At 36.4% G+C, this 14,054-nt stretch overlaps 1 protein-coding gene across 1 annotated transcript in view; it reads left to right on the top strand.

The window, feature by feature from the left end:
• Positions 1-14,054, top strand: part of slo (calcium-activated potassium channel slo) — a 1,051,052-nt gene that overhangs the window by 818,275 nt on the left and 218,723 nt on the right. Inside the window, exon 14 of the mRNA XM_067152575.2 lies at positions 2,398-2,474. Coding sequence (XP_067008676.1) covers positions 2,398-2,474 — 77 coding nt within the window. The remainder of the gene's footprint in view (positions 1-2,397; positions 2,475-14,054) is intronic.

The raw sequence follows: 14,054 nt of genomic DNA, 5'->3' as shown, positions 1-14,054 counted from the left end.
TTGTCCCATGGTAAATGAGTTTCTATCTATCTCCAATATCTCGTGACTTCTACACTCATTGAGTTTCCTGTACACAAGCGATGACATACGTAGATGTTTGAATATATCAGCAATTTTGTGGGTCCATCCTATCAGTGTTCCTACATTTATGGTGGCAACACAAAGTGGTCTTTCTTTGGTTTGAGCTCACTTCTTTAGCAGATTCCACTCGTGAATTGGTAGACCTTGCTACAGTCAAATGTTCAAATAATAATAATAATAATAATAATAATAATAATAATAATAATGACCTCAGCTACCATAAAGAACAAAACATGTCATTCTACTTATAATTGTTAATTTATTTTGCAAGTATGTTATAGTGTTACATTTCCTGTTTTGACAGACTGAAAAATTTATAAGTTATGTTAACTGAGTCAGCAGTGAAAAAGAATGGCTTCCTTCTTGACAAATTATTCAGTCAGTCAAGCAGATCATGAAGCAAAAACAAAAAACAAAAACTCTCGTAAAATCGTTGAATGTTCATAGAAGCAATCAAGAAACAAAATTAGTAACCTACGCAACAAATCAGAAAGTGACCATCGTGGCAAACTTGTAAATTTTCACCCCAGAGCAATCAACAGTTCCAACACAACCTTTTCAAATAAGGGAATAAATCTGCTAGAAAAATGGTTTCAAATTAAATTGCTATGAACAGCGCATGGAAAACAGCATAAAACTACTAATCACTGATGTAGAAGTTGCCTGTGATAACAGAACTGCGCCACTAAGAGAAATAATAAAAAGCATAGCCACCAATGAAGCCCTAAAAATAATTGGACCTGAAAACTCTACTAAACAACTAAATTTTAAAACTTTATAAGTTACTTGGAATTATAAAGTGTGAAGAGCAAAATAAAAGGTGAGAACTTAATTAATCATTACTAAAACAGATAAAGGGAACACAATAGTCATAATGAATAAAAGATGAATACAGAGAAAAGACCAAAGAATTCATTACCAACAGTGGTATACAAGAGGGAAAGAATGACCCAAAAAATAAATTTCAAAATAAGATAAAACAAGCTATCAAGAAACAGACCTCCTTCACACAGTAGGAAGAAGACTCGCCATCAAAAATCCCAAACTCCCCACAAAAAACAGACTCTTGTCCCATCAGACCAATAGTAAATTTCAAAGATGTGCCAAGTTACAATATAAGCAAACTACTCAACCAAATGCTGAAAGAAAAACATCCCTATCAAACAGGACAGGTAGATTCAAAACGCCTTAGAACCAACTGAAGAACTAAATAAACTAGAAATACAGAGAGCACAAGAATATCTTTTAACATTACCAACTTGTACACCAACTTGCTGAGACATTTTGCATTCAACAACGAAGTCTTTTGTCAAAAAAAAGAAGGGTTAACCATAGGCTCACCATTATCAGGTATAATAGTGAAGATATCCCTAAATAACATAGAAAATAATTTCTTAAACAACCTGCTATCTAAAGGAATTTTACACTGGAGCAGACACATAGATGACATACAATGATATACAGAGCAACATCCATACCAATAAGCACAACAGATTTCAAACATGAAATACAGACAGTAAAACAAATCACAAAAGAAAATGATTGCCCACCTAACACAGTAAATACATTATTAAGAAAACAAAGAAAAAACACTAAAACTGCACCTAAAAGCAACAAATTATATGAGCAAAAACATGTACAAATTAGAAAAAAATCTTCAAAAAGCAAGATCTAAAAATCAGACATTTATGAACTAAAATGTCTTCAGTTTTACTGAAATGGAGCAGTTCTCCCAAATATGGGACAGTTTAATCCTTATGTTCTTAACCATGCAAATCCTTCTCTTGATTTCCATTTTGCAGTTATTGTTATAGTAACACCAAGCCATTTGTTGAAGGCACTGGATACTTTAACGTTTTCAGCCCTGTCACGTACCATCATTTTTGTGTTTTGCATGTTTATCTGCAAACCCAAATCAATATTCTTGTTTCTAACATGGTCTAGAAGTGCTTTCCTTTCTGCATCATCTGTGGCAACGAGTTGAGTGTTGTCAGTATATCTGAGGTTCAAAATTTTTCTGCCACCACCAGGAAGTCCATCCATCCCTCCATACAGTATAGCACTCAAAATATATTCTCCATGAGTATTAAAAAGAGTGACAGTACACAGTCTTGGTGGACAACTCTTTGTGTCTTGGAGATTTCAGACATCTTGCTAGGTACCTATCCTCATAACATTACTCAAAGTGAAAACAGTTTTTTAATGTCTTTAACAGTTTGAGTTATTTGAGGTGAATAGTTTAGCTAACTCACCCTGTATACCATAGTGCCTGACTACATAAAGAGCCTTTTATCACTGATTGAACTTTTCTTCCAGGGCGTGGTTTTACTGTAAAGCTTGTCACGAAGACATCAAAGACGAAACGCTTATCAAGAAATGTAAATGCAAAAACTGTGAGTTTTCTTGTATATATATCTTACCTTTGTTTTCTAATTGGAAGTGTGTAACTGTTTTCTCAATATTATATTGACCCATACTGAGTGTCGTACTTGTGCTCTCTCTTCCTTCCTATCTTTCTTTCAGTGTGTCTGGATTTGCTTTATCATAATGACACATCTTTGCAGATTGCTTATACTGTCTGTTATGTATGTGTGTCATGCTCAGACTCTTGTGTGTTCCCTTAAAATGGTTAGTTTTCAATTAAATGTACATATGCTCTAATATAGTTATCTAATATATGCATTTTCTTGTAAGATTCTTGGTTTTTTTCTGTTTACTGTATTATGTTGAGATTTATTTTGATGTATATACGTTGCATTATATGCTTGTTTTCTATAGGAGATGAAGACTTAAATATCTGTCTGTATGTGGATCAGGTTTCCTAAATTTTGCATGCTGTTCATGTTCTGCAAGCACAACTTAATTTTTATATTCTGTATTTTCATCCCATAGGCCTATTCAGACCATTATCCTTTTCTTCTTTCAACATTTGCAATCATATCAAATAAACAATATTTATCCTTTATTACGTATGTTAATTAAGATCGTTAGTTTATAACAGTCCTGGGGGTTATGTTGGAATAAATGTCATGGATCTGACTGGGAAGTGGTTTTCACAATCCTATCATCCCCAATCGTCAGTTCATTTTATGTTGTGCATTAAGCTAGTCGTGCGTGATGACTACTATCTCTAGTGCATGAATGTAGAATAGACATTAATATCTCATCACTCTTATCTGCAGATTTAGGGAACAGTCATTGGAAATGAAGAAGTGGATACCTGAGATTGAGTACAGTAGTCCTACTATATTTACTTGAAATTACTTTTAGGATGCATGGAACTTCTTGAAGATCAGAGGTTTCAAATGTTAGAGTTACCTTCAGGGATCTTCTAGCAATTAATTGTGCATGGACGACAAATCAGGAATTTTTGAAAATGCTTTGTTTTATGACTTTTACTTGTCTTTTGGCCAGGATTTGGATCCAGTACACTTTTGTGCATCATATAAGATTGCAAACTTTGTAGCATCCACTTTTTTGATAAGTCTCAGTGCATCTTGACATACTTCCAATGCTCTGTACCATGACTGCTGTAATGGCTTCATGATGTTGCCATGCCTGCTGAAGATATTCTTTTATTTGACGAACAGTGCAATGGCCTCTTCTTCATTATATTCCAAACTCTTTCTGTCGGTGCAGAATTTTTCATTTTTAACACATATGCTATCTGTTGGAAGTGTCAAGCCTTGAAAACCTCAAGTGAACTGCCGCCCATACCTAGGTCAAAAAGTGCTTTATCTTCTTGCACACTCAACAATGTCCTTGCTGAGTGTTTCAGAAACTAAACTAGAATAGAAAATTCATCATTCATTGTGCACTCACAGTAGATCCATCAATAAATTATCTCACCATGAAAGAAATGTAGGCTGTTTACTGTAATGCTCAAGCTGGGCCAAGTGGCTCAAACAGTAGGCCTACAGTGCTGGCCTTCTGAACCAAAGTTGGCAAGTTTTGTCCCACCTCAATCAATGCTCATGTTGGTAGATTTGCTGGCACATAAAAGAACTCCTGTTGGACAAATCCCAGCATCTTAACGTCTCCAAAAACTGTAAAAGTGAGACATTAAAATCAATAACATTGTTTCTAATGCTCAAATTGAGGGACCAAATACCCAGCAATGTCCATTGACATTTTAAAAGTAAGAGATGCACATCAGGAAATTTACTAGTATATTGACTATCCCTTTCTGAACAGAATTCTGTCAATTTGGCATGTCTTAAAACCATAAATAGCTATTATGAGATCTAGAAACTCTTATAATAATGCCAGTGATCTAATCTATTGGAGAGACATTGTTTTGGATTTGTTGTGGTAGCCAAGATTTTGAGTTCATTCCAAGATTTTTAAACATGTCATTTATTCAAGTTGGTACAAAAAAGAATGCCATTGTATACATTTTGCTTCCACTCGGCAAGATTTTACCTCTCGGCATTTTAATCTAAATAGAGTTCTGGGTTCCATTGTTGCAATGACTAAGTAATGTAACTTCACAAGGAAATTCAAATATTTGTAAAGATTTGCAGTTGACAGCCAAGGCCATATAATCTTGTTATAAGTTCATTTATTGTTGAAATATGGACACACAAAGCAACTCTAAGCCATATCATATAAATATTTCTTTTTGCACATGCTGTAATGAAGTTTAATAATGAAACAATCCCTGAAGTGCAACTCTGTATGTACTTTAGCACTTATGTTAAATTAAACATGAAAGGGAAGCAGATTGTAAGTTACAATAAAGAATAATAATATATGATGTTCACAGCCTGCTAAGCAAATAAAAATTGATGATTGATTCATAACAGACCTAAGAGATACGTTGACATGTTTTGGATTTCACTGTGCATTTCTACTTTCTGTTTTCCTTCCATTATTGTTAATCTTTGTGAAAAATAATGTAAGTAAATATCATAATAAAAGAATTGAAGGAAGTTCTGTTTGGTGTAGTCCCATCAGTGAATATTGACACCTACCTCTTCAATTGAAGCTAGAAAACTGAAACAAGCTTGCGTAGGGCCAAGATGTTTTGTGAAAGCCACAGCAAATTAAAAATTGGCAGACATTTTGTAGCTCTTGATATTTTATTTAGATCATAAAGACTACTTAACATGATTAGATCAACTTCTTTGATGACTTTGTTATTTAACTGGGTTTCAATCCAAATAAGTCAGAGATGAAACATGAATTTCCATGAAATCATCATCCCTTGAACTTCCTCAGCGATGTCATAGCAGTTATTCTTACATTTTAAATGAAACGCCCATGAGCATTCTAATATTTCTGTTTTTATGTCACAATATTGATAGCTTCAAAAATGAACGTCGTGTATGTTTGTATGATATCCTGAGGTCTTGAACACAGTTTCAACATTTGAACTATTCTATTTAAGAACCTGTCAGAGATGTTTTGTCTTATTGCCATATTGTTAAAAATGTTGGTACAGTAATTTTGAAATCAAAACAAGAACATTTTCTTTTAGCCATTAGTGCAATATCTAAATACATTCAAAATTGTTTATGACTGAAGTCTAAATTAACTTATAGGAAGTGTAAAACTGTATTTGTCAAGTTTTAGTTGTATGAGGTGAATATTACTATGTTATGTAAGTTTTACAGGTCTGCAGTTAATTTCGACAGGCAGTTAGCACATGCTCCTTGCCATGCCTTGCCAGCTGTGAACTGGTTGATGGAAAAAAATTATGAAATTTAAAAAATATATTATTAGTTGTACAGAACTTCTAATGTACCTATAGCCATTAATTAATTTTGAGAAGAAAATCAGTCCTATAAACTGATTTACACAAATAGCACACCATACACTAACTTGTGCATCATGAAAAGGAAGTCAGTTTGTCAATGTAGGGTTTGTTGTTTTTTGAAGTAACTACCCCATTTAAACTGAACCAGTCATTGGAAATGAGAAGCAGGTTTCAGTCTGCCTCACCATCATGAATTACAGTTACAGAAAAATACCCTAGCTATTGGATCACATGGTTTCAGTTCTGCAATTGTGTGTACTAGCAGGATTTCAGCTTTAACAAATGTGTTGTAGTTCAAGCAGATGATGGACTTACTGCTGTCCACTGAATCATATGCCGTATAGACTTCTGAAGTCATTCTTCAAAACTAGCATGCATCTAACTTATCTGTGAGTGTTGGTATTTACACTTCAGTATCTTGTTAAAGAGTGTTGTGGTTTCTTTATTTTCTGTACTGTATTAGGTTATAAATTGTATTTCTGAGTGGAACTCAATCACCTGGGAAGTTACAGGTAAATCTTCTTAAAACTTACCCAACATCATGCCTTTTTATGAAACAGTCGTATGGATAAAGTACACTCTTCCAAGGGAATCTCATGAGTTCAGTTATAATTTCACAAAAATAACTAGAATGGAAGTAAGGATAGAAATCATTCACAGTATAATTATCATAAGCAACTTCCATCTCCAGTAAATGCTTCACTGGAGTTTGAGGAACATGTGAAATGACCCAACAAGTGTTGGCAGATTTCTCCAGGTGGCTGTCCACACTAAGCTTGTTGTGGTAGCAGGCAAGCAGGCTGCTCAGTGCTCACTCTCTCTTCAATCCTTACCTCCTGTAGAAGGCTGTTATATACAGAATTTTTCTTCACGATTTCCTGTAATTGTTTTGATAGTCCTTATTCTCCTGAAAGTGCCATAACCTCAATAGATGTTGGAAGTCAACCTGGCAGGCCACCCTACTAATGGCTGCTCTAAATAAACCAAATAAAATAAGTGAGTTACTCCACCTTTTCAATACAAATTAAATAATGTTTATTAAATAAACATTTAATGGGACTGGTTTCGACCTATTTAAAGGTCATCTTCAGCCATATCACGTGTAGAACAAAGTATTAACATAGTTGTTTTAAAGATGGTTTTAAAACCCATAAGTTTGACACAATGAAAAATTGTTTATAGTTTTCAGGAAATTCTATAAACTATTTTTCATCGTGTCAAACTTATAGGTTTTAGGACCATCTTTAAAACAATTGTGTTAATACTTAGTTTATACACACGATATGGCTGAAGATGACCTTTAAATAGGTCGAAACTAGTCCCATTAAATGTTTATTTAATAAACACTATTTAATTTGTATTGAAAAAGTGGAATAACGTGCTTATTATTTTATTTGGTTTAATCAAATTTCAATACGGACCCATAAAATGAAATTCATTTCTCTAGACATTGATGAATTGGACCTCTGGTAGAGGTTTCCCAACCAGGAAGTGCATTGTTTCATGACTTGCTAGATTAAATTATGCATTTTTCTTTCACATGTACCATACTACTAAGCTGGTTGATCCACCTTGTTTAAACTCAGCTTTTCCATATTTTCTTGTCCTTGCCTCATTACAGGGTCAGAACTAAAAATTGACAGAGCTGAATCTGTCCTGAGAGTCTTCTTTCAATTTTAAGCTCTTTGGGGGTGGATTTATTTGCGTGATTCATGGAATTCTAAATAAAAAATCTCCTTCGATTGCCTAATACGTGACAGCCAAGAAACTTGCAATCCAAGGTTCTGTGGTTAAGTGTAGATGTGCATTAAATTAGTGGTCTAAGAAGAATTAAAGATAATTGAATACGTGTTCTTGGGCAGAATATCAGCAGGTTGGAGGTATTGGAGATGAGGATGCTTGTAATGGATGTGCATTGTCACCAGGAAGGATCACCTCCAAAATGACTGCGTACAAGGCACACAGAAAAAGCTACCAACATTACAGCAAAGATTCAGGAAGCAATGTTAAAGTGGTTTGGCCATTTGATGTGGAGGGACAGTGATTATGGCAGCAAAAAGGTTACACAAATTCATGTTGACCAGAAGAGGAAGCATAGATGCCCTAAAAGGAGGTGATTGGACCTGGTGGAAAAGAAGTTAATTATTAAAGTAGCCCAGGGGAAAAAGCAATGGAAGAGTAACTAGGAATAGCAAGCCTACATAGTGCAGGAGGAGGAGGAGGAGGAAAGGAGAATTCTTGTAACATTTGATTTAGTAGTACACATGATAATCTTGTAGTCTCGAGATCCTACGTTCTGGTACATACATAAATCTTGGTTACAGACTGGCATGCCTTTCAGTGTTCAGTCTGCAGGCTTCTGTGAATTAACAAAACCCCTCCACAATCCTCTATTGGCACTAGATCTATGGCCTTGTCTAGTTTCACTCCTATTATCTTTATTCTATATCATTAAAAATTGAATCAAACCATTTTGGCTTGGTACCCCTGTACTTTTCATACCCTTCAAATCCATTATTCTCCTAGGCAACCTGTTCTCTTCCATTCACCTTGTAAGAACCCCAAGTTTCCTCCAGCAAGTTCATTCCTAACTTGCTCTTTATCTTCTTATTGCAAGTGCCCTCCTGCCATTGTTCCCCCTGTTGTTGTTGATGATGATGATGATGCTTGTTGTTAATAATGCCTAACATCTAGGTCATCGGCCCCATTCCCCCTGTTTGTACAAGCGATCGTTCTAGTTATTTTCATGTTTGCTACACCCAGTTTATGAATAAAATATGTCATCCACCCAGCTCTTACTCCCAGCAAAATCGATCTGAAAACAGAGTGATACAAGAATAATTTCATCTGAGATTTTACTTCTTTCTTTCTTTCTTTCTTTCTTTCTTTCTTTCCTTCTTTCTTTCTTTCTTTCTTTCTTTCTTTCTTTCAAACTCCTTACTACATTTTCATCAAACTTTATCTTGCTGTGATTTTATACATTTTAGTAAATGTTCCATGTACTCTATGAATAGTATGGTTGAAAGATTACAACTTTATTTCCTATGACTGTTTTGAAGCAAGAACTCATTCTAACATCAGTTGGCCTAATTGTTACCATAAATGTCTTTGATACCTGTAATAATTTACCCCTGATCCCATAATTTCTCTGTGTGGCCAAAATAGTTTTTTCCTGGGTATTATGTCATGCCTGTTCCAGATCTTCAAAACACAAACATTTTTGAAAATTATGTGACAAATACTGAAAATCTGATCCTGACATCCCCTGAGATTTTATTCTTGTTTACATACTTTCCAACCACTTATCACTCTTCTAAAATGCCTTAATGGCTTGATTGTTGGTATACTGATCAAAGAAATACCTGAATAGGTATTAGTTGCAATCTTTCTTCATTTCATCTATTCCTATTGCCAAGATATTATAGTTCATTTACCATCATCTCCCCTTCCTCAAGCATAATTTCATTGTCATCTTATTCTCCTGATGAACTTCAACAGAAAGCTTTACTTTTACACTGAGAAGATTATCAAATTATTCCTTCCATCTGTTGAGTGATTCCCTATGATCTACAATGAGGTAATCTTATTTACCCAGAATGCTATTATCCATTCCCCCCCCCCCTCCCTTTGTAATATGCTTTTTTTTTTTTTCTTTTTACAATTATTATTCCCTCTTTGGACCACATCTATTTTGGCTTCCAGCCATGTTCATTTATTCTTGCCCACATGTCCTTCATTCTCTCAGTATGAGCCTTTCTTCTTTCCTCGGACCATAGTTGTCCTTCCACAGACGTAACGTCATCCTTGGGCACTCCCCAGTCCTTGATTTTCTGTTTAAAGTGGTTTCTGTCCAGTAAACCAGTCAGCCTTAAATCTTCAACCACTTCTTTTTGCCATCTAGGTTTGCCTTTGAGATCCCAAACTTGTGTTTGATTCCTCTTTGATAGCCTGCTGTCATTTATACGGATCATGTGGCCAAACAAAGTCAGTCTTCTTTTCCTGACGGTGTCCATTATCTTTCCCACCTTGTTATGCATGTCATTCTTCTTCTCAAGTTTCATGTTCCTTCCGTTTTTATGGGTCTGAAGATCTTTCTCGGTATCCTTTGTTCTAGCTTCTTAAATTCTCACTTTGAGGTTGTATTTCTCAAGCTCAGCATTTCTGATTCATATAGAACCTGTGGTCTGACAGTGCCATATCTGGGATCCTCACAAGAGTGCTTTCTTGTTATAGGTCACAAGGGTGGTCATGTAAGCTGATTTAATTTTAGTTAGGCTCTCAACTACGCCTTGTTTTTCAGTATTCCTAATGTTCAGTCACTCTTAGGTATTTGAAGGTTTTGACACATTGGATACCACCCTGTGGTGTTCTTATCGTCAGGCTATCCTTAATGTTGGTCATGTACTTTGTCTTTTCAGTAGAGACTATGTCCAATTTTCTCTGACTGTTTGTGGAGTTCTATAATCTGTTGTTCTACTACTTCAACTGAAGGTGCCAAGATCACAAGGTTGTCTGATTTAGTCTGATTTTGGGTCTGCTGAACCTGAGTCCACTCACAAATTCCTTTTCTTTGAGGACTTTTTTCCATTCTGTGATGACATGTTCTAAGGCATAGATGAAGAGAATAGCTGATAATGTCTCCTTGTCTGACTCCAGTTTTGTTGTCAAAAGGTTCAGAGATCTCGCCTAGAAGCTTAACCTTTGACTCATTGGTAGTCAGGTGTTTCTATTGTCTAGCTAGAGTCCTTGTAGGATATTTATCAAGGCTTGCCTGTCAATCGAGTTGTAGGCTTTGTCTATGAAAGTTAGCACAAGGTCTTTCTTAGATTAGCAAGTTCGATTAATATCTTTAGGTTAAGGATATGTTCAGCACATGGTCACCCATTTCTGAAACCTGCTTATTAGTCCCAGAGTGGTGGATAAAATTGTGTTTCAGCTCTTATCAGGAGAGCTTTGGAAAATACCTTGTATGGCATAGCAAAGAATTAAGATCCCTCTGTAGTTAGCATCTGCTTTGAAGCCTTCTCTCTTTTTTTAAAATTTTTTTTTTTAATGTTCAGTGTGTATGAGGGCTGATTTCCATCCACTGGGCACCTTTATTTGCCAGATCTCTTGAAGGATCTTTAAGATCTCATCATCAATCTTCCACATGTCATCCACAATGGAGTCTTCACCTGCAGCTTTGTTTTTCAAGTCCAAGGTGAGCTTGCACACCACTTCTCTGCATGGTGTTTAAGAATCTGGATAGACCTTGATGTCTTGGCCTTTTTCAAAGACCTCAGTTGGTGGTTCACCGTTCAGGAGTTTTCCAAAGCACCTGGCAAGCAGGTTGGAATTCTCAAGCTTGCTGTAAGCACTGTTTCTCTTTTCATTTTTAAATTGTAGGCTTGGGGCATCATACTTTTATGATATGCTGCTTGAAGGTTTTGTAGTATTTGCCCATGATCAAGCATGGTGCCACAACCAATGTGCAGCGCTGTGAAGACATGTTGCACAAACTGAGGCATGCCATTAAGTTGAAATGCCCATGCATGCTATCAAACAGCATTATCTTTTTTCGTGATAATGCCCTCCCCTACACTACTAACTCTGTGGGTAATACTCTTCAGAGATTTGGGTGGGGAAACTAATAAAAATTCCCCTACAGCCAAGTTCTCTCCCTGTCTATGGAGAGCTAAAGGAAGACATTTGTGAACATCATTTTGCATCAGACGACGATGTGTGTGACTGGGTACAGATGTAGTTTCGTTGACAGCCCACCAACTTTTTCATGAATGGAGATTGACTGCCTCATCACCCAGTGGGATAAATGTTTTAATAGTTCTGGCAGTTAGTTTTTCAGGTACAAAATGTTAGTTTATATAATTTGGCATTTGGCCAGCTTTCATTTGACTATCCCCTATATTGCTATGTTTTTTGTGGTGTTAAATCATGGTTTAGAATACTGAAGGTGCCTTGCATAACAAAGAAAGGAACATACATGAAATGCAGGATATTGAATGTGAAATAAAAATCTGAATAAATAAAAGTTTAGATATAATTTATGGTATTTACCTGGCAACTGGAGTAAACTTTTCCACTCTTTGAACTGTCTGGTTGCATTCAGTCATTTGAGAGTTACAAGGACTGTCCAAGTACTGATAATTATCCTCAACATACGTTGTATGAAATCAGGGCTTCACTCACACAATTCATTGCAGAGGTATCATCAAAATTACTAAAACACATACTGTACTGTGAATGTGTTCCAAGATCACAATTTTTTGAATGACTCTAGATAAAATATGCTACTGAGCAACAGATATCTTGAAAGTGCAATGAGAAAGGACAACAACAAAAGATGCTGCCATAATTAGTCCTGAAAATGGCCTTGCGGTAATTTAACTGCCTGTCTTTCAGAATAGGTAATAATAATAATAACTTAAATGTTTCCACCTTTTCAATACAATATATTCACAAATTTACAAAATTATACGGTACTAGTTTCGACCCATCTAGGGGTCATCATCAGCCGTATTGAAGCAAAGGTTTTGGTGTTTATCGCTAACCTCTCCTATGTATAGTGTGCTCCATCTCATGTTGTCTGAGGAACCTCGTGGCAAACACGGCTTCAACAGCCTCTTTATTTTCTCCAGTACATTGTCTATGGAACCTTTGGTGGTCAGTTGAGGATTTTGAAGTGAGATTTGAACCAGTGAGCAACAGCAACTTCTACAACTCCTTCCTTGAAGACTCAGTATGCTGCAGAAGCATATAGCATACCGACCCAAATAATCCATGGCTAGATTCATTATTTTCAATTTAACAGGGGAAACTCCTTTTCTTCAAGTCTGAAATGCAGTGCTTGAACGACAATATTTGTTTACCTTAGCTGTTGTTCAAAAATGGACACACTAGTTATCAACAAACTACTGCAATATTGAAAGAACGAGACAAGCTCACTTGGCAGAATTGAGAACATACAAGGGTTGGTACTTGAATAGTGGCAACTATTTTGTTACAACCGATACAACCAAGATACCTCCATGAAACTTGTGAAGTCCTTTGTAGTAACCAGCATTGTGCATTGCCCATTGCTAGAAATATGGAAAGAGTACTATACCTGTTCTCTGAATGGAGAGGATTACCACACCTGATCAGTATCTGAAACAGCTTTGAAATTTGTGCCAGGAAGTGGTTCCTTCATCTTCGGAATCAAAAATCACAGGGGCTTATGGGGATACCTGAGTACTTCCCAGCACCATCGAACATGTAATTTGGCCTCTGGTTGCACCAAATGCACCTGAGCATTATGCTGCAAAACAATGTGAAGAGTCTGCAGAAAGTGTCAATTTCTTTCACAACGCTGGTCACAGGATATGGTCCAAGAAGGAATAGTAATAATCCACATTCACACTCTGTCCTTGGGGTACCATGTGCTTTAGGATAATGCCTTACAATTGAATGGCATAATCACCACCTCCTTTACATTGTTAAGGTTCTGGTAAACTCCTGATTTTCATGGGGATCCATAATGATGCCACTTATTTGCTTAGTATTTCATTTTTGGCTTGTACAATCATGTCATTGTCTCATCCAGCTCAATGATATGGCTTAAGAAAGCCTCCCCTTTTCACTCATAGCACTCCAATTGGTTTAGCACAATACTGTAGAACATCATTGCCAATTCTGTCAAATAGTGCAGAACCCATTGCGATACAACTTTTTCCATGCCCAAGCGTTCCTTCAAAATATAAAGCACAGTCGTAGGCATTATTCCTGTCTCTCAGGCTAACTTGAGAATCATCTGGTTGGTGCCCACCGCCAGCACTAACAACCTGCATGTCCGCTTCACAGACACCAGGGTGGCCTAGCTGAGGCATGTGGTCACACACTGCGATCCATTAGTGAAGGCTCTTGCCCACTGTACCACTGTTCTGTAAGACAACATAAATTCCCTACTCGCTTTATAATGACACTACTGCATTGTATGGCCATGGGTACATTCAGTTTTTATCTAAATATTCTGTTCCTCTTTCAAGACACTGTGGCTACTCACGTTTAAACTGTCAGCTTGGGGGCAACACTTTTCTTTAAAACATGGCACATGCATGTAGCAATGGATGGAAGAGTAGGTTAGGTAACTACTTGACGTGCGGTACAGGTGAGAGAGACTGGATTCGTTTATTTGTGTATATACTGTGATGTGATGTCACCTTCAGAGGAGCCTGGTGCA

This window comes from Anabrus simplex, chromosome 8, assembly GCF_040414725.1.
Source record: "Anabrus simplex isolate iqAnaSimp1 chromosome 8, ASM4041472v1, whole genome shotgun sequence".
NCBI classification, from domain to species: domain Eukaryota; kingdom Metazoa; phylum Arthropoda; class Insecta; order Orthoptera; family Tettigoniidae; genus Anabrus; species Anabrus simplex.
This window is presented reverse-complemented; position numbering and strand designations above follow the sequence as displayed.